The sequence below is a fragment of the Festucalex cinctus genome, chromosome 21 (genome assembly GCF_051991245.1).
Source record: "Festucalex cinctus isolate MCC-2025b chromosome 21, RoL_Fcin_1.0, whole genome shotgun sequence".
Taxonomy (NCBI): domain Eukaryota; kingdom Metazoa; phylum Chordata; class Actinopteri; order Syngnathiformes; family Syngnathidae; genus Festucalex; species Festucalex cinctus.
The window spans coordinates 13,589,383-13,610,575 of NC_135431.1; the positions used below are offsets into that span (position 1 = coordinate 13,589,383).

General features: G+C 40.6%; 2 protein-coding genes across 3 annotated transcripts in view; one reads left to right on the forward strand and one right to left on the reverse strand.

Moving 5' to 3' along the window:
• mgab (MAX dimerization protein MGA b) overlaps positions 1 to 15,149 on the reverse strand; it is a 41,266-nt gene extending 26,117 nt beyond the window's left edge. Inside the window, exon 1 of the mRNA XM_077510585.1 lies at positions 15,130 to 15,149. The gene's annotated coding sequence lies outside the window, so the exon portion shown is untranslated. The remainder of the gene's footprint in view (positions 1 to 15,129) is intronic.
• On the forward strand, positions 49 to 20,051 carry LOC144010315 (bromo adjacent homology domain-containing 1 protein). 2 transcript variants are annotated; one of them, XM_077510587.1, is made up of 7 exons: positions 49 to 646; positions 10,673 to 12,271; positions 13,576 to 13,901; positions 13,976 to 14,135; positions 14,225 to 14,304; positions 14,388 to 14,479; positions 15,089 to 20,051. In XM_077510587.1, exons 2-7 carry the CDS (start codon positions 10,693 to 10,695, stop codon positions 15,282 to 15,284), a joined length of 2,433 nt encoding a protein of 810 aa, XP_077366713.1. In that variant the 5' UTR covers positions 49 to 646; positions 10,673 to 10,692; the 3' UTR covers positions 15,285 to 20,051. The 2 variants fall into 2 exon arrangements, with proteins under 2 accessions (XP_077366713.1, XP_077366714.1); XM_077510588.1 differs by lacking the exon at positions 49 to 646 and adding an exon at positions 7,094 to 7,125.
• Positions 20,052 to 21,193: the final 1,142 nt, after the last annotated feature.

The following is a 21,193-nucleotide window of genomic DNA, read 5'->3' on the forward strand; positions in this document are numbered from 1 at the left end:
AGTGACGTCACAGTGGACCCCTCCTGCAAAGTTACCAGGGCGGGACGTGCATGCTGGGCGTGCGTGCACGACGTGCGCCTGCCCCACGGTATATAGTCACGCGTGGATAGCCCTTTAAAAGGCTCACCATGTTGCCATCACATGCTCCGGCAGCGCGCACGAGTAAGATGTAGACGACCCTTCTTCTTCTCCACCTCCGCTTCTTTCTAAACATTCGGAGAAAAGCCAAGAATCATCCAGCAGCCTGAAGACTTTTTCCATTCGGATTCCGTTCGAGCCTGGTTTGTTTCGCTGTCTGCCGCCTGGGCTGTTGTTCCGCACGCTGGCCGGAGGCGGCTGCGCCAAGCGAGAAGCTCCGTGCACTCGGCTCCGTGTAGCGGCTATACAAGCCAGCCGAGCTGGCCGAGCCAAAGCTGGGCTGGCGGTTCCAATCCGAGGAGGTGGAAGAGTCGGCGGCGCTGGTGACCGCAGTCGCTCCGAGTTGTTGGGAAAACGGAGTTTGCAACGATCGATCGAACGAGGAAGCGAGCGAGCGATCGGGCGGAAGAGGACTCGTTGGATCGGATTATCGGGAAGCGGTTCCCCCGGCCGGCTGGACCCCCGCACCAGCGAGCTTGAAACGGCTGCGAGGTTCAACTCCATCGCGGTAAGTCGTCCCCCTCTCGTCGCGGGCCTCTTAACAAAGTCATGTCTCGGGGACGTTTTCAGACACATAATCCTGTTATATTATTAATAATGTGAACACAAGTCGTGGTGGCGAAGAGATTTCCAGGGAGTGGTAGTCTAGGACTTGTTTGTTATCCCAGTGCACCCCCACCAGCAGCAGCAGCTTCACACACATTTTTCTCCACCGGTAAAGTGCAAGGCACACAATGTAGTAATAGAGCGAAATGAGGCTAATTTGTCTGTACAATCCCATAAAACACTGTCGGAAATGCAGCGGGAGTACATCTGTAGCCCACAGGATTAATTTTTGGATTATTGTAACCTTTTACATGGCCAAAAAAGGTACCGTTGTGCTGTAAAAAAGTCAAGTGTCAAGGGTATATAAATGGACAAAAACAATGGAACCCTGCCAAAAGGAATTTATGGCACTGAAACTACATTATTGCATTCATCATACCCAAAAAGGCACAGGTGTGTTCCAAACAGTATTTGCCAAGGGTATAAAAACACAAAAAATGGAAATGTACAAAAAAATGTATATGCATGCTGAAAAATGACTGAAACAGCTGCATGATCTGTTATTTGATTTTTATAGGCCCGAAAATGATCCAGGCGCTGTAAAGCTCAAGTGTCAAAGATATAAAATGGGGTGGGAAGGGTTATTGAAACTGTCATTTTTGTTGCTTGAGCTACATGATTGGCTTTATTGTGCTCTTTTACAGGACCAAAAATGGACTGATATGCTGTAAAAGTGAATTGTAAAGATGACAAAATGGAAGCAATATTGGAACCTTGTAGTGTTTGAGTTAGACTCTATAGAACTCATTTTCCAGAACCACAAAAGGTACATGTATTTTCCTACGCTGTAAAATTTAAGTGTCAAGGATAGAAACATGGAAAAACATTGGAATCTAGCTAAATAAGTTATAATTATTTGAAAATGTACAAGTATGTTGTAAGCTGTAAAACATGAGTGTCAAGGTAACAAAATAGAAAAAAACATTGGGATCTTGTCGTGAATGTACACTCTAAATCCAACTTAAAAAATCGCTTCAAGTGGCAACAACACACGATTGAATTAGGGAGACCGGAGCTAGTTGTATCACTTTTTATACTTTGATATATTTCTTGGAATCCATCCATCCATCCATCCATCCATCCATCCATCCATCCATCCATCCATTTTCTTGACTGCTTATTCCTCACAAGGGTCGTGGGGGGGGGGGGGGGGGGGGGGGGGGGCGCTGGAGCCTATGGAATCAATACATCATATGTAAACAAAACGTATACCAGAGGAATATATATGGGTATATTTTTCCCTATTCACGTGATTTTCGTACTTTGTGTCGGTGCACAGTTATAAGCCGTCAAATAGAGGGAGTGAACATGTGACATGTTGCCCCACCAATGGGTAAGTTGTCACACTATATGGGGTAAGATGTCACGTTGGATTTTGCAACTAATAAAACAAGGCCAAAATTATCCTTGTTCTCCTGTTCTGTTTTGTTTGTTTGCTTTTACAGCCAGAGAAATTGTTTATCACGTATTTTTTTTCTTCACTCACTCATTCACACGGGAGTGAGTGAGTAAGTGAGAGAAAAAAATACTAATCCGTGCGTGCTTTCAAATTGCCGCGGGAGTGACGTCACGCAGCCAACACGTTCGCCCGGCCCTGTTTGCGACACGCACCGCCCCCTTCTGCGATTGGCTGGAGGGGTGTAAACACTGTCTTTCAACAGAAACCTCCCGCTGTTTACAAAACAAACACAAAATGACAAAATACAGGCTGGGGGGTGGGGATTTAGGACAAAATCACCACCAAAGATTAACATAAACCCAGATGTGTAGACTGAGAGAATGAGAGAAAGTTAAAGTGTGTACATCTTGTATTTAAAAAGTGCATTTTCCTGAGTGAAACCGGCATACTGGGCCTTTAATATATTCACTTTGGACTAACTTAATTCAATTATGTGTTAGGTCAACAATTCAATTTAAAATCCTTAATTGGTTCAACAATTCTCTTCTATAGAGTGTACAAAAAATGAATGTGCAGTAAAGTCAAGTGTTTGAAAGGAAGAAAAAAAAAAGGAAAACATTGCAACTCTCCAGTATAGGAATTAAGTCATTGCAAACTCCACCTTAAAGCAGCCACGCCAGCACCAAGCCCTGTCCACACAGTGACACGCCAGACTTAAAACTAAATAAATAACACCTCCACCCCCCCTCGCTCTCTCCCCCTTCCTCTCCATGACGTGTGCACACTCACGGCCAACAATGAGGCGCTCTAAAGCGGCCACGCCAGCGGACTATTCGAAAGGGAAGATGTGTTTTTGGGGTGTGGTCATAGCTAGCTAGCTGACTGCATGGCCCAATTGCGCCGTATAACCAATCAAACGAGGTACACCTTACCGTTCAATAATGAGTCCTATGGGTTCCATCATAAACCTGGAGGAGGATAAACGGTCTCCCAACTGGCAATGACTTAACATCATAATAAGACACTTTATTTCTGTTATGCCCTGAGCCTTTTTTTATTTTTTATTTTTTACCTCTAGGCTGCATTTTGCTCTCAGTGTGTGACTCATTTGGGGAACCTTGGGGGAAACATAAACACAACGTACGCTCTGCATTAAAGCGCAACAGTAGTTGGTTGGACGCGCACACTCGCAGGTAGACCGGCGCCATGACAACGCGCAACAAAACAGTATGAGACCCTGTAAGTATTTTTAATGTTGAGATATGTATTTAGAGCTCTTGTGTGTGTAATTATAGACAAAATGAATTGCCAGGATCCTTAACCCATAAACGCTAATAGTAGACAATTAGGTCATGAGTGCAATGAGCTCACAAGGGGGGATGATGGCATCATGACATCACTGATAAATCAGATGGCGAGCGTATACAGTGCTCGAGGTGTTTTTATGGCAGAGGGGATGACATGATTCACTTGCCTATCTGCAAGGTGATGACAATCTCTGTACTCTAGATGTAAAAATCAATATACAGATTTTTTTAAAATATAAACAGATCCACTTTTAAGCTCATAATGAAATATGAGCTGTACATTCTCATCTTTAATTCAGCCCACGGAGCATTTACGTTATCATGTCATGTAATATTTCGAGCTGTAATTTAGCCGTTTTTCTTTTTGGCATCAAACAATTGCTTAATTAATTTATTGTAAACAAAAAAAAAAAGGAAAAAAGAAAATGTTTTTACAAGTTTAATTCCAGCACCCTAAAAACACCAAAAATAGTTGTCCTACAAAAAATTCTTCTTCTGTGGGATTTGATTGGCAGTTGGCAAATTAGCTTAATGTTACATTGTTTCCACCAGCTGGCCGTGTCCTTGCACTGCAAGGAAATCAATGTGAATTGATGCTGTTTAGTTTGCCGTCTGGCGGTTGGGGTCTGCTACACTAGTGTTTAAAAGTTTTGCCACAAAAAAAAAGAAAAAAAAAAAAGAAGACTTTTAGTATCTAGAGGCATTCATATCTCAAGGCACCAATGTGCATTTAACATCTACTGACTTTTATTAAAATAGTGGTTTATTATTTGTAATAAAAACAATGGGCCTCATTGTGAATAATTATTTCCATGATTTTTAATTTTTTCTGAAAAAAAAAATTATAATCAGTGGAGGATTGGGTGAAAATTCCACAATGTGGATTAGGATGACCTAAATAAATAAATATGTGGGGATTCCACAAATAATTGGGGATAGGTTCCCTCAAAAAAGGTGCATTTAGAATGATGGACCATGAATACACTGGGACCACTATACATAAAAAAAAAAAAAAGATATACGTTAGTTAAAAATAAATACAAATTTATTTCCTTTAGGCTCCAGCTCAACCACGAGCCAAGTTAGAAAATGGATGGATGGATAATTATGCTTCGCTATAAATAATACATTTCAAAATGTGAATGAATTCTTTTATTATTAAATTAAACTATTTTATATATTTTAGCCCAACCCTTGGTTTGGAGACATCACTTCCCTCCAAATTTTATATATATATATATATATATATATATATATATATATATATATATATATATATATATATATATATATATATATATATATATATATATATACACGCCTCGCCTCTGCTAAAGAGTCATAAATATCACGCACCAGCATTTTAATTAGTGGCACCTGCTGTATTAAGCTCAATAAGCAATACTTACAATTGAGCTAGAGCAATGAGTGGACCTCTGCCAGTACAGAGCACGAATGAATCGATGAGTGAGTGACGGCTGGCTGTTTACAGACATAGTTGCACTCATTCTTTTTATTATATCAAAATATAGAGTAGACCTCCACCATTGGCGGAGGATATGGATGTGATGACCACATGTTTTTGGGTTGCAATGATGTATCAGGTCCTTCGGTGTGCCGTTTCGAACAGTAATGAAGACAAAAGGATCAGTCAAACATTTTTTTTAACCTACCGGCACCCGTATTTGCAAGGAACTTGGTTTTCTTAATCCATTTCAGATATAGATTACAAGTATTGCAGTAGGTGCTGCTGTTTTGGTTAACAATGGGCTCCCCAGTTAAATGTTGAACGACTTTGAAATAAAATGATTAAGGCTTTTATTTGTCTTAAATGTGTGCTCTAATTAGCGGGATGGTCGCTATTCAAGGAAATACAGAATACCTGGTTTATGTTTTATCTTTATGCTTTAAATTTTACTTTTCGTTTCCTTGCAAAGGTGGAATGTTTTTGGCAAGCTCGTAACTGCCAAGCATGTGATTTCTCTGTAGCCAAAACAAGAGAACACCCACAGAAACATCTTGGAACCGAGCTCATCTTCTTCTGCTCTCAGTTGGGCTATTCTTCTCACTTTATACGTTTGCCTTCATTTTCCTGCTGAATGTGGCGGTAAAAAGAAATTTATTCCTTTTTTTTCTACACTTGTTACGGTAAATGTTAAATTGGTACTAAAACATTGCTTGTAGAGCTTTTGCTATGGTTCAGAGATGATGATGGTGAGTGATTAGTCAGTATTGTAACAAGTGAAAGTGATTGGGTCAGCTTGTAGTAAAAAGAGCCAGTATTGATTATTGATTTTGTCACTGTACAAAACAGTCCACTGTTCCGCTATTCGTAACATTTGGTCACACTATCGCACAGGTGCTGCTATGACATTTTTATTTTTTTTTTTGCTTTTCAGTATATATTCATGTCAAGACAAAAAATTTAATAAATCGTGTAAAGCTGGTCTCAAATTGAATTCAATTTGTGTTTTGGAAATTTCAACATCAAAATACTGAAAATCAAACTATTATTTCTTTAAATGCTATGATGATAATGATCCCTGACTCTCTCTCTCTCATTTTAATATAGCTGGTGGTAAACTACACTACAATTAAGCTAAATTTAAATTCAGGTTTGGAAATGAGAAATTCCACTGTTAAAATAATCATATTTAATCATTTTTGTGCAATTGAACCTGATTTCTTTTTTCTTTTGAGCAAACCTGCTAAATTTTGCCTCTTAATTTGGGGGAAAGCCACAAAACAGCAGGTCTCAATTTAGATTCTGTTTGCTCTAGGGTAATTCCACCATGTTTTGTGGTTAGAACGGTCGCTCTCCTTCCCTTTAATAAACCTGTTACTTTTTCCCCCCTCCAAAACTGGTCTTAATTCCGATTCAGTTATTTTTTTTAAACCAGTTTTCAAAATAGTCATATCTAACCATGTTTTGTTCATTTAGATCCTGAAAAATTGTTTCTTTATAACAAACCTGCTGAATTTGGACTGTTAATTGGTAGGAAAACCACAAAACTGGTCTAAATTCGGGTTCAGAAATTACATTACCAAATAATTGTATCCAGCATGTTTTATTTACTCTCAAAATGCTCGAAAAACTTTTTTTTTTTTTTTTTTTAAATAACCTGAAAATGTTTACTTGATAATTGTGAGGTAAAGTCACTAAATTGGTCAGATTTTGTTTGTGTTTTGAACACCCCATTGTTAATTAGGTTGGCAGTTTTTACTTGGTGAAAAGCTACAAAACTGGTTTGAATTCACTTGGCCTTTCACTGTCAAAATAGTCATCATATTTCTCAATATTTTGTCAGGTTATGGCAACAATATACAACAATCTTATTAATAAACCTGATATACTGTATTTTTGTCTGTTGATTGGGGGAAACGACAAAACTGGTGTCAATTATGATAGTTTGCTTCTTGGCACAACCAGGAAGAACACACTCGAACACGCACTCGTCCACGCGCACGTGTTCACAGCGCCACCCAGCACCTCCACACCTCCCCAGCTCTGCCAGTTAGGGGGCCGTGCCATCATCTCACCAGTCCGGCTCCCCCGCCTCGCTCCCCGGCGTACGCTCTCTCAACGCCCCCCCCCTCCCCCCGACAAGCAGCAGGAAGTGCGGCGGTAAGTTGTCGCCTCGGTCGCGGTCGTCGCCAACTTGTTCCGATCGGAGGGTGAGAAAGCAGAAGATAATTTGTTGGAAATGTCATATTTATTTGTCGAGGGTTGGGAGAGAGGGAGGGAATCTACCGGAGCTGTGGGCTCGGTCGGCGAGGCGCTCGATCGTGTCCGCCGCCGCGTCGTTAATGAGGAATCCGGTTTGGAAATTAGAAAATGTGATCGGATCGGGAAGGGAGGAAATGGGTGGGGGGTGCCTTTTATTTTGCTTCTGTCCCACATACACATTCATATACACATACACACACACTCACCTCTTCTTAGCTCACCTCCCTCCCCCAGCCCATATTTAGAGCCTCTTCACATGGGCAAGCTACGTCAGGCTTTACTGTATCCCATCCGTCCAACACACGTATGGATGTGTGCATGCATGTAGTTCATGTGCGCTGCCTGCGGTGCATTGAAGTGTATGTGGGGGGAAACAAAACTTGGAATTCTTGGCAAGCTTTTTTTTATTTTTTTATTTTAATCTCTCAAAACCTCAAACACGCCAACGCGATGTCTATCTGTCATTAGATGACACCAGTGTTAATCCAACGATGTGTTGTGAACATGTGATTCCAGACTGCAAAAAACGGAAAGTAATGTAGTGACATGTAAATGGTTAATAGGAACACAAATGGTGCAGCAACAAAGAGACAGTTTTACAATTATATATTTTTTAACTTCTGCAAAAAAAAAAAAAGACTAATATAAATGCAGCTTACTGAGTCACTACTGTAGCTGAGTAAAACTCTTCTTGGTTTGTATGCATGACTGTATTATACTGCTGCCTGGCACCACAGAAGGTGCCGCAATGAGTTCATCGTGATGAACAGTTTGATTCTTTACATTCTATTTAATCAAACTATATAGTTTTATGCATTATACATAAACAAACATATGACATTTTTTTGTTGATTTGGGGACAACTAGAGTGTCATGTATATGCAATGATTACAAAATAAAAATTATGAGTAATGTTGGAAAACACCACTTTCTAATGTACTCAGTCACAATTTGTCAGTAGTGTATAAAAGCTTGCATGTTCCATATGAGCACTTGAATGCAACATGTAAAAAAAACCAAAAAAAAACAAAAAACAAACTCATGCAAATAGGATCAATTAATGTGTTCCTAATATTAAATAGTGTATTCACAAATTAATGTTTTTATTTTAATTTGAAAAATGTATTATTTGTCAGTCGTGTTGCAAAACTCACACATTCCACCTGGGCCTTGAACGCAACACGCAAACAAAAAGGACCTACATTCAAATAGGTCCAGTAAGAGGTGTGCCCAAAAGAAAACAATGTGGTGTAATGTAAATCATTTGCACAAATGTACGATTTGCAAGTCATTCTTGAAAACTTACACTTGAAAGCAGCAGCGCAAACATGCCAACATTGTATGACCACAAGAGCTGTTCCAAATAATTTTCTTGCCGAAGTTGGCAAAAGCAAGGGTCCAAATATTGAGCTGCCAGTGTGCTGCAGTAATAATGCACATTATTGAATATCATATAAAACAATGCTGATAGTGTCAATCAAAGAGTGAGTTATTTTTGTGGTGGCTGAATTCTTTGTTTGGGACTGGAATGCTGAAAGATTATGCAGAATAACTAATGTATTCCTGGCATTAAATTAAATTGTTTAAAGTATGGCTGAACAATTTATTGATTTCAAATCGACATAGTAATGTCATTTTCAAATCAAAAAGCAACAGCTTAAATTTGGAAAAAAGTCAGTTGGTAGGCTTTATTTTCATATGTATGTATATTTTATATATTTACTTATATAGTCTATATAACTTTAGTGCTTATGTGATATTGATAATTCAATACAGACTATTGGTTGTGTTGGTTAAACACATGGGAAGAGGACCTTGAAAAACATAACTGCATACAATATTTAATAGCAATCGCAATATCGAGGGAAAAAATGCAATTTGATTATTAAAAGTAATTCAGCCCTAGTTTAAAAAAAATCAACCTAAAAGTTGTCCTTGCAATAATATGTTCTACGTGCCCCCACTTGTCTAAACAGGTTATTCTGATTAATATTTTTATGGAACATGAATTACGATGCGATATCCACCCATTTTTATCCATCTCAGGGGGCAGCCATTTTGCCAATTGCTGTCAACTGAAAACAACATCACAGATTCTCACGGCCCGGGTAATGACCAATCTTGGCTCAGCTTGCAAACGTCACATGACCAAACACAGAAAACAAGTGAGCCATAATTGGTCGTTACCTAAGCCCCGAGAAACTGTGACGTGATTGATTTTCAGTTGACAGCAAACATATGCCAAAATGGCTGCCCCCCTGAGATGGACAGCAATGAGCGGATTTTGCTTCTTAATTTATGTTCCACAAACGGCATATTAATCAGAATGCTGTGTTTAGACTAGTGGGGGATGCATAGAAAATAATATTGTCAATAACATTTTTGGGTTGCATGGAAATCATCAATCCTTTTTCAATCAATTTCGAAGTCATATAAAATGAAAGCACAATCCATTCCAGAGGCAAATAGTCACGATAAAAAAAAAAAAGAGAAAAGTTTTTAGTGGTATTATTACGAGGCATCATCCCTCCTGGTGTGTCATTAACTCGGGTGTCGGTCCGTCATCTATTTGTGGAAACACGTCTGCGTGGGTTTCCTTGCTTTCACGCTGTCACCGCGACTGTCAGCTGTGTCTTGTGCTGTTAATGCGGCGTGACGCAGCTCTGTAGGCCTTGATTAGCTCGCCTATCCCGACTCGAAGTACGCAGGTTATTCAGGGAGATCGTTAGAATACACATTTTGTTAAACACCCCTTGTTTGTCAATAATACATTGGAAATTTTTGAGATTACGGATGAAAACATGCAAAGTCATGTGAAATAAACTCCATCTCATCAGCGATCCTCAAGAGGAGGCATGTCCTGATACTTTTGTCACCATGTTGCACCATGTGTCATTTAGGACGCTATTCTTTTATGATGTTCCCGATCAGCTTAGTGAGTCATTTCCTCGCGCTTGTGGCACAGAACCTCATTGTCTTTTTCACACGCTCAGGTTTTGACGTTGATTCATTTCTGTTTTTTGACACATAAAGATTGATGATGAATTTTGTTTGTTGACTGGGCTTATTTGCAATAATTTTGCAGAGCGGTGGTGAAGTGAAACCACACACTAATCATGATTATTATTATTATTAATCTCTAATTGATGATTCAGATGTGTAAATCAAAGGCTCTTTTCAGTCCGCACTTGTTTGGATCTTGTGCATTTATGTCAGGAAGAAGAAACGCGCGTAAGGATAATGTTAATGGTTACGACTTGATGCCACGCTTTAACATCAGTCCTGCTCCAAAACGCCGCTTTGGCCCATTGCCCAACCCATTTAACATCTGCTGTATCGCTCAACTTGGGCGATGGGAATTAGCCAACGCTAATGCCATGATACATATTTGTGATTATGTTCTTATTGAGAAGAAGTTGGTCTGCAAGGTCTGTTCAGCACCTCAAGGCAACTGGGGGACTTTTGACCACTTCCGTGTCTTGCTGTCGTCTCCAGGCCACCTCCAGAAGCATGTGATGACCCACACCAAGCAGAAAGGTTCCCGCTGGGACCGCCGCCCTCTGCGGCCACACGGCGGCACCATGGACGGGGACCAGGCAGAGCGCGCCCTCCGTTTCGGTCGGACGAAGAAGATCGGCGAGGTGATCCGGCGAGGGAAAAGCGACAAGGCGATGAAGGGCAAGAGGGCTAATAAAGCGGAGGAAAAGAAATGGGACAGGAAATTGTATCCTCTGCGAGGGAGGCTTGGAGAGGGCCTCAGCTGCCGCGTCCTTCTCACGAGGTTGGAGGAGAGCATCAGAAAGAAAGCCGAAGAGAGATCTCTCAAAGACAAGTCGAGGAAAGGGAAGCTCGGCGAGCCCAAGTTGGCGTCTAAAGTCAAATCGATGCTTTTAAGCGCTCACGTCTCGCAACCCCGCAAGCGGCGATTGGCGTCGCTCAATGCCGAGGCTGTCAACACACTGCTGCTGGAAAGACCCACCGACCTCCAACTGGCAGCTAAGTTGGCCAAAAGACACCAGGAAGAACCCATCAACGGACGAGGGTGCCCAGATGAAGCGGCACCTCCAAAACCCTCTCGAGGGATGGTCTGGAAACCGTCCTCGTCCAATAAATGTGACCAAATCTCCAAGAAGGTCAAGAAAGCCAGGACTACCAGAGTAGACGACAATCGGGCCTTGGGTTTGGAAATCCTGGACACGCCAACACCGAGGCGACTAGCTGGCCTTAATGCAGCTGCCCTGTTGAAGTTGACCAGCTCGTCTGCTGTGTCCAAACAGCGAGTCAAGACCGTACCCACTACCATATCAGACTGTAAGACTCCTGCCCAGATCCAGACTCCAAAACAGCCCCCCAGGGTTAAACACAAAGAGCGGACTCAAAAGCAAAAGGAAGCTCCTGTGAAGGCCTCCTCCATGCACTGTAGCTGCGCAGCCTGCAAGGAGAAGGCCGACTTTGAGCCCAATGTGGAGTGGGAGTCTGGCACCCACGCTCTGGCTAAACCGGGCTACCAGTCCCGCAGCATGTTAGGCTACTCCCTCAAGAACGTGAAGGAAGAACAGCTGGAAACTGAGCTGAGCCCTTGCTACTGCTGCCCCCCTGAGGGTTCCGTGGAATACTGCCATCGCCTGGCCTTCTTCCTGGGCCACCCCGAGTCCGGTGACCGAGGCTCCATAGGCTCGGGCGGCACGCCCGTCAAACGCGAGTGCCTGGTGACCACGCCGTCCCTGACACACTCCCACCCGGCGCTCACCCTCAGCTCCCACCCTTGCCTGTGTTACTACGTCCACATCGCCCCACACCCGCCGCCGCCGTCCCACACGGCGACATCGGCCACGCTCGCCCCACGGCCTCTGAACTTTGCGCCACCTGCCTTGTGCCCCAACCGGACGATGGCTTCCAAGCCGCTGCCTGACCCACGCGTCACCCACACCTCAGGCATGCCTCACCCGGCATGCTGCAACTCTGTGGCGTCACCGTGTTACGGCGACGCCTGCGGGATGGGCGGCTACACCTGCAGAGCCATGCCCCCCGTCACCAGCAGGGGGTGCTCTTTCAATTCGGGGTGTACCGGATGCTCGCATGGCATCAAAACAGGTTTGTAGGAAACAAACTTACGCTTCAGGGGCTACTTATCCAATGCTATGCTAGTTATTACCAACTTTTGTAGCAGACAAGTTTTAATTTATTAAAAAAAAACAAAAAAACTTTTTAAAATCAGATAATCCAATAAAATTGTATTTATTTATTTTTCTGTATTTTTTTTGTATTTGTTGTTTTTGGTAATCCACAGAGGTTGAACGGGAGTTGAATTGCGTGAATAATGATATAACGACTCGTTATCTTCTGCACATAGCTATGCATTATTGAACACCAACCGCCTATACTAAACAGTTAGCAATCGAGATTAGTATTAGCACGTTAGCAATTACAATTTAAGGTAAACAAACACTAACCACTATTTAGTACATGCATACATACATCATTATGTCTACCTGAGATGAATTGGGTAGCTATAACAACCAGTTATTAATTATCTTCTGTACAAAAGCATTATTAAACACCAAAGAAATTAGCCTCTGCTAAACAGTTAGCAATCACGATTATCATTAGCGCGCTAGCGATTACATTTCAAGTAAACAAACACTAACTACCATTTACTTCACACATACATCTACATGATATCTATTTATATCTACGTGAGATAAATTGGATGGCTATAACAACTGGTTATTCATTATCTTCTGTACAAAAGCATTACTAAAGACCAATAAAATTAGCCTAGGCTAAACAGTTAGCAATCGTGATTAGCAGTAGCGCGCCAGCGATTACATTAAAAGTAAGCAAACACTAGCTACCATTTACTTCGCAGGTCACACATACATCATACATTATATATGTAATAGTGTCTTAAAAATCACTTTATATATCACATTATCCAACGGTCAACTTTTTTTTCCAATGCTACATCTGATCTACTGTGTTCTACAAACTATAGCTTAGTTCTCTGATTTCAGTCTCCCCTGATCGGGTGTACGGCAAGCGCATGTTGAAACTACGCGAAAACTACAACAGTTGCTCATTTCAAGGACTCCATTGTCAATTAGCTCTCAACCTTGGGGTAGCCTCGGCTAGCTCCATCCCCTTAAGACTTGAGAACCCTGAAGAGCATTTATTCCGGCAAACCTTGGCTCTAATTTGGTGTGTTGCGATAATGAAATTACAAATATTATCAACTGCCCTTTCAAAATGAGAATCCTTGGGGTCTGAGTTTTACTATCAAGATAAACACAGCAAGGCTACTGAATGGCCATGTGCAAGTTCCCAGAAAAGGTGCAAATTTATATTGTTATGAGGGATGTGAGTACCGATGTGACACTGCCGCCTTCCCTATTTTCCAGAGACTTACTCCTCCCCTCAAGGTGACCACAACTCCTCCATTCTGGTGCCGCCATCCTTGCCTCTCTCTAATTGCCCTTTATCCAGCGTGCCCACTTCCACCCAGACTACTAACCCCCATCTGCTCACCCCACTGTCGGGCCGCGAGCAGCATCAGCTGCCACCCCGGGCCCGGCTAAAAGCACCCGCCAACCTCCCGTCCGGAGCCTCCGATGGAGACCAAAGTGCCGGGCCTCGGTACCCGCAACAAAAACGAATCGGCCGCAGACGTGCCACCAACGGATGGCGACCTGTGGGGGTCCCCATGGAGAAGGAGGTTTTTATCGCGGTGAGATAAAAAAAATGGTGATAATCTCTTTGGGGCAGTAGAGGACTGACAATTTCTTGATTTTGCGGTGCCAGGGGGAAGACGAGACTGCGCTCAGGCAGTGCTACGACGGCGTGGAGAGGGACGGCGAGGTGATCCGAGTCCGAGACACAGTGCTGCTGCGCTCGGGCCCCAGGAAGAAGTCCCTGCCTTACGTGGCCAAGATATCAGCCCTGTGGGAGGATCCCAAAACCGGTACATAAAAACCAAGATTGATTGGATAGTGTGTCAAGGTTGCTGACGTCTGTGCTGGGGTTTTTGTGTGTTTTGATTGGTCGCCGCAGGGGAGCTGATGATGAGTCTTTTCTGGTACTACCGACCGGAGCACACACAGGGAGGCCGAGACCCCAGCACACATTGCGAGGTAAGATTACTACTACTACTACACGACTCTTCAAAAAAAGAAAAAAAAAAGAAAAAGTAAATGAAGCTAGTTTTCCTTTTCAGAATGAGATCTTCGCCTCTCGACATCAAGACGAGAATAGCGTAGCCTGCATTGAAGACAAATGCTATGTTCTCCCGCTAGCCCAGTACTGTAGGTGAGAAGCAACAATCACATCTTAACTCATTCACTACCAGGCATTTTTCACTGAAGCAACCCCCTTTTGTTGTTCGGCTGTTTTATTGGATTTTGACTGATTTTGCAAGGCCCACAGAATATTGTGTTGTATTGCTATAAAAACATGGAACCTACCAAAAGAAAGATTAGAGTCTCTTTTTTTCATCAGGAAAAAAGTATATTTCTATCTGTTTTTGTTTTGCAGCAATTAGCATTACAATATAGCTAAGTTTCATCATTATTCACAAATCTGCTTAGAATTGTGGGGAAACAGCTTGTTTTCATCATGGCCCTGGTTGATCTCTTATACTCTATTGCCACCTGCTGGCTTTTTTTGTAATTAGTGCCATTTTTTTCACCCCTTCTCTCCAATTGAGAGGCTGCATCAAAGCCTTCTGTATGCTCTAGCATATTAAAAAAACATGTAAATATGTATTTGGGACACTTAATACATTTAAAATACAACATTTATACGTTTCTGGTTTACACAAATGAGTTAATGAGTCACAATGTGGACAAAAGTACAATTCAATCCACCCAAAATCCTAATTCATAATTGATATAACGTGTGTTTGTTTTTTGTGTGTAGATATTGTGCCTTGATGATGCGTCGTTCCGAAGGCTCCCTACCTGGCGGCGCCAGCAGCAGTATGGTGCCCTGCTGCCCAGATTTTGCCCCGCCCTCCCACCGCTGTGTGCCCACAGATGTGGATCCCGAGCTGGTCTACCTCTGCCGACACGTCTACGACTTCCGCTACGGACGCATACTGAAGAACCTGCAGTAGAAAGGGGATTGGTTACATCGCGTGGTGGTGTTATGTAGGACAACAATGTTGTCTTTCCTGTGACGTTGTCAATGCTAGGCATGGGCCGGTATCAGATTCTGATAGTATGATAACCAAAAGCAGAAATAACGTAAAATGGTAAATGGAGTGCACTTATAATCGATTAATATGTCGGTTTATTTTTTTTTTTAGATTACAGTAATCAGTTAAATAGTTTTTTTTTTTTTTTTGAATTTCCTTTTTTTTTCTCTCTCTCTCTCTCTCTCTCTCTCAAAAAAAAGGACATTATCCAAAATTGACAGTTCACAAACAGAAAGTAATTATTATTCAGTTACTGGTTTGGTCTGTAATGCGAGGGAAAATAGGCAAAACTGTTTATTGATCATTGTTTTCCAAAGTAAGAGCATTTGTTTTACTTTAGTAATCAGACTGCTTTCATAGAGAACTACAGAAATCGGAGGATATTTATACTGATGAGGAGCTGAAATTCTGTCCATTTGGACAATTTTAAATTAAAAAGATATCTAAACAATTCATTGATTATCAAAAATAACAGTAAATTAATTTGATAATCGATTAGTTGTCCATTAATCGATTCATCTTTGCACCGCTAGTCATCTAGAATACTTTTTTTTTTGTAAATAACATTTTTCCATTTAACACATTGCTCTAGGTTAAAAAATAAATAAATAAATAAATAGTTTGTTTTTTGTTTTTTTTTCCGAAAAAAATAGCCCAACAGTAAAAGTACTTAATTCTCAGAGCTATTTTTCTGCTCTTCTTCTTCTCTTTGTGACATAACGTCAGAGTGGAAACAAACTAATGTTAGCCATGCTAGTTAGCCGCCTTGCTAGTAAATCTATAGTATTTATTTCTAACTGTTTCTAACTTGCGTAGGTGGTTACAAACTTTATTCATATATTGTTACCTTGAATTTGTCAAAGAGTAATGGGTGGTACTCTCATAAATGTGATATCGTATTAGAAGTATTGACTACAATATTTATCACAGATGGAACGCTTTAGCGTTTAACCGGCCCATGCCTAGTCAATACAGATGTCGACATTCTGACAATGTTTACCCTACAGCGACATTGCTAACGTTGGCGATGCTGTTGCTACGACATAGCAGATGTTGCCGCTGACGTTCATGACAAAGGCGTCGGGTGTGACACTGCTGACATCGGAATTGCGTGTGCGGTGACAGCGCTGTTGTAATTCCTGCAAAATTCTCAACTTTGGTGTAAACGCGACAACGTTGCTGTTGCAGAGATTTTGTGGTGTTGTGGCGCTCATGAATGAAACATTCTGTCACCATCGGGGCTAAGGGGGCGAAATGTGATGCTAATTGTAAAACCATGTGATTGACAGGAATAGTATTTTCAGTTCTCAGCATTTAAGTGGCCCAAAAGTAATTTTATCCCCCCCAACCCTGGTCACCCCCTTGAAAGATTGAGTGCGTGTGTGAAAAGGCAAAGCACAGAGCTTTTTAGTTGGCTGAAGAGGTTACACTCAAATCGTTGTACGGCGTCTCGGTCAGCTCGCTTGTATTTTCTGCTTCCATCAAATCAGATTTTTCTGCTTCCCGCCCCCCTCCTCCTCCCCCGCCATCCTCCCTTTGCCTGCCAGGCATGCTGAACACCAGGCTGATCTGGGCGACTTTCTCTCACATGCCTCCCCCCTAAAGCACCTTAGCACCATGTTTGTTCCGTTTCTAAGCCGGTGGCTGAGGTTCTAACACTGAACCTCCAATGAAGGAGCAGATAATGGACAGTTTGGCGAATGTGTGTGTGTGTGTGAGTATGCAAGTGTTGTCAGTTTGCCAGTATGGATAAATGTGGGAATGTGTGATACATGTGCATGTTTTTTTTTTTTCCCCTTCCCAGTGAGGCTTTCAGGCAATCAAACCAAACAAAAGCAGCTTTTTACAGGAAGCCAATCTCTCGGTGCCGCTCACTCTTTCTGGCGGTTGTTGTTATCTTTTTTTTTTTTTTTTTGAACGTCGCTCAACACAATCTACAACATGTCAGACCAAAGTTCACTCAAGACATCTCTAGCTTCAACTCGCATCTCCTGGGTGTTTTTTTGTTTGTTTATTTTTTTGCGCCCTTTAAAAGGGCTCAACACGGAAAGAGTTTAGAGCTACCACACACTGAGGGATGTGCAACACTGACTTTTTACAACTATACTTAACCATATTTCAAATTTCCTATGTGCTTGGAGGAAATAGTGAAACTTGTGGTAAAAATATACACGAGCCGGTTGCATTCTTCAAATGAATGGGAGCAAGCCCCGCCTTTCAATTTGTCTCCATTTTTCTTTATTCTCACCCATCTCTTTCTGAAGCAACCTGCGTTTCCTTGACTGACACGCCATGGTGACTAGTGTTGAGTACTCGTAACTGGCATCGGTCCGAAAAAAACAAATGGCATTAAACATGCCTAATTTTTGTCTTAGTTGATTCAGAAGCATCAACACAAAGAAATTATTTGTGGTAAATAAGTGGAATTGAATCGTTTGAATGAACTTTTGGCCAATATGATTTTATAGTTTTAAACCACATGGCTTCATTAGTGAGTATTAAATCCAACGCCCACTATCGTTTAGCTTTAGCATCTGGTTAGAAAGCCTTGTTAAAATTGCACTAACTCATTCCTAAAGGTGTTATTGTGGTGGAGCAGGAAGAGGGAAGTCGTAAAGATATCTGCTTTTGTCAATGTACACAAACATATTATCCATGACTTGACTTGTGAAGAGGTTGAGTAGAAGTAGTGTTGGAGTTTTACCACTGCTCCAGCGGGCCCTATACGACTGAAGCCATTCCTTATGAATATATATGTATACTGTTCATCTATTTATGCGTAAAAGAGAAAGCCATTGTTGTGTGTTGGAGGCTGCATGAATCCAAACATCTGGCCCCAATCAGAGCCTGATCGTGTGTCGTATTGATCCTGATGAAGCCCTAATTAGGAATATTTGAAGTTACTTTCCGATGATGGCACATGCAATATATTTATAGATGACTTTATATTTTCCCCTCTGTGGGTTATAGCAGCTTAATTGTACTTAATTTAATTTCAATTTTCTGTTAAATTAACATGTTAAAACATTGCCCCTATAAAAAAAATAATAAGTGTACATATTTAATCCAAGCACTGTTTGAATAGACACATAGTTTAGTATTTTTGCAAGATCTGTATTAATTATATTTAAAGTAAGGATATTTAAATAGAGTCAACTGTATAATGTACTTAAGGGGTCAATTTAACTTATGCGGGGCATGCTTTGTGAAGTTGATTGTCTGCTTTGATGGATAGAAATTGATTTAAATGTATTTTTTAATTTATACGGCAAAGGTAAAAAGTTTTTTTCCCCCTCAAAAGGAGGCCTCCACTCTAACAGACGCTGTTCTCACTTCAGTGGATATGTCAGCCATTTAAACAAAAAATAAAAAATAAAAAAATATTTGGAACAAAAAAAAATCTTCCCCCATTTCACGACGTGTGCCCACTCACTGCAGACAACGAGGCGCTCTAAAGTGGCCACAGCAGAGGCATAAAGTAGCGAGCTAGCCAACTGCATGCCGGATAACCGCTATTGTCAACAAAGGCGCTCAAGCTCTTAATAGGAGCGACACATGTCAGTCTCCAAAGTGTGTCACATGACGGCATTTTGGCCACGCCTTCCCAAAAATCAGGAAAATTGAAATGGTGAAAAACAGTCTTTGCGCATTTTCAGTAGTGTTGTTCCGATACCGTTTTTTGGCCCCCGATACTGATACCGATACCCAGCTTTGCAGTATCGGCCGATACTGATACTATACCGATACTTAAGTTTTTTTTTTCCCTTAACATGAAAAAGCTGTCCTGCTATTGGTTCAGAGCATTCAAGGGCCAATAGGATATCTTAGATTGGCATGCAGTGAACATGTCACATACCAGTGAATGTCATGTACGAGCAAGACACAAGATGATGCATCCAAAGTCCTATATTAGCGTTGGAATTAATGGTATCGGCATGTTACTTGTGAGTAGTCACCGATACCGATACCACTGTTTTAATGTAGTATCAGCACCTCTGCTGATACCAGTATCGGTATCGGAACAACACTAATTTTCAGCAATTATCTTTAAATGTGAATTGTATTTAGAAATAAATCTCTGAATTCATGTTACAGTTTGCGGTTGCTGTGAGACCAGATGAACAAATAGCGTTTGTGGTCATACGGCCAACCTTCAGTCACAAAACATACGAAAAACAAAATACACATTGGCGGTGATCAATTTTTGAAGAAAATTCTCAAATTACCTTTTAAAAAAAACAACAAACATATATCAATTCAGTTTTTCTCCCAGAAGCCAAAAAGACGTCTTATACCACTCTCCACCACTTTCTCATTTCACGGCCTCCATCTTGTAACGCTTGTGTGGTGAAGCAGCTGAGAGAGGATGAGAGATTAGACATGTTTTTTTTGTCATGTCACACAGGAAGTGTTTTGAGTCAGAACGAAAGCAGACTGTGGTCCGCACCGATGTTTCTCGTGGACGTATATTTTGATATATTTGGAAAAAGTATCTGGGCGAACGGGGTGTAAAAATGAACAAAAAAAAATGTTTAGATATTTTTGCAGTACAGACGTGTCTATCGGATATTATTGTCACTTTTTTGTCGCACCCTGGAAGAGCTCTTGAATTAATGTAACATCCCTACTGATTTTAATGTTGCATTGAAAGAATATTTATACATTTTAATGAAGTTCTTTGTGAAATTGCTGTCTGAGTGTCCTCTTTTTTTTCTCAGTTTAACCCAGGAATGCTCATAGTACATAACTCGTAAAAAAAAAAATAATAATACATATTGTATTTTCTCAGCAATTTGATCAAGCCTGGAAATTGTCTTAAATTATGAATAAAAGTATCTCAATTAAAGATTATTAAGGCCATAAAGTGAAGGGACATATGGAAATTTGTGAGTGCCTGACCTCCATCAAGTCTGAAATTAATCAACCAAGTAATTGTTTTGTTATCTGGCTGTCTTTAAAATGACAACACAAAGTTTCTAGGTCCATGACTTGACCAGCTATAGTGACTGAAGGTTCAAAGCCACTTTCAAGTAATTACTCTGTCTGAAGAACTCATTAGCCTTTGGCTAACAGAAAGGCAGGGATGTCTTAACTTTTTCCTCTCAGGACCGAATATGGAAAAATGTAAGAAGGGTCTAGTTAAACTTATTTATTTAATTATTTATTTATTTATTCATTTATTTATTTATTTTATTCAGTCTAAATCTCAGCTTGATCTTACTGATGACAAAACAAAAATTCGTACAAATAGCTAAAGAAAAAAACTCTAAATCTGTTTGGTTTTATCAGTGACAGAACAGAAATTAAATTATTGGATATCTGATGTAAAATCGTTTTTTGTTTTTTTTTTTATCAAGAAATTGGCTTATATCTTGCACCTTTTAATTTCAGTTTAGCTTTATTGGCGACAAAGCCAAAAAAAATAATAAAAAATACAAGTCGTATTAGTGTGGTATCTAATTTCTATAATCAAAAATGACTTGCTATAACTTAAAACTTAAACCATTTTTATATATATAAAAAATGTGATATCTCAATATTTGTATTTACAATTCTACATGTAAAAAAAAAAAGTGACGAGTTTACATTTAACTTTTTCTTTTACAGGAAAAGAAATAATTTTAAATACAATGTTTGAACATCTTGTGACGTAACTTTCTACATTTGTATTTGTAATTAAATTAATAGTGTACTATCTTAATCACAACCCTATTTGTTACAGACATGTAAATAAATCACCTTGAATCACCTGGAAACCGTTTTGGGAAAATAATACACACAATATAAGACTTTATAAAGCTCAGTTTATACAACTAAATGTGGCCTGG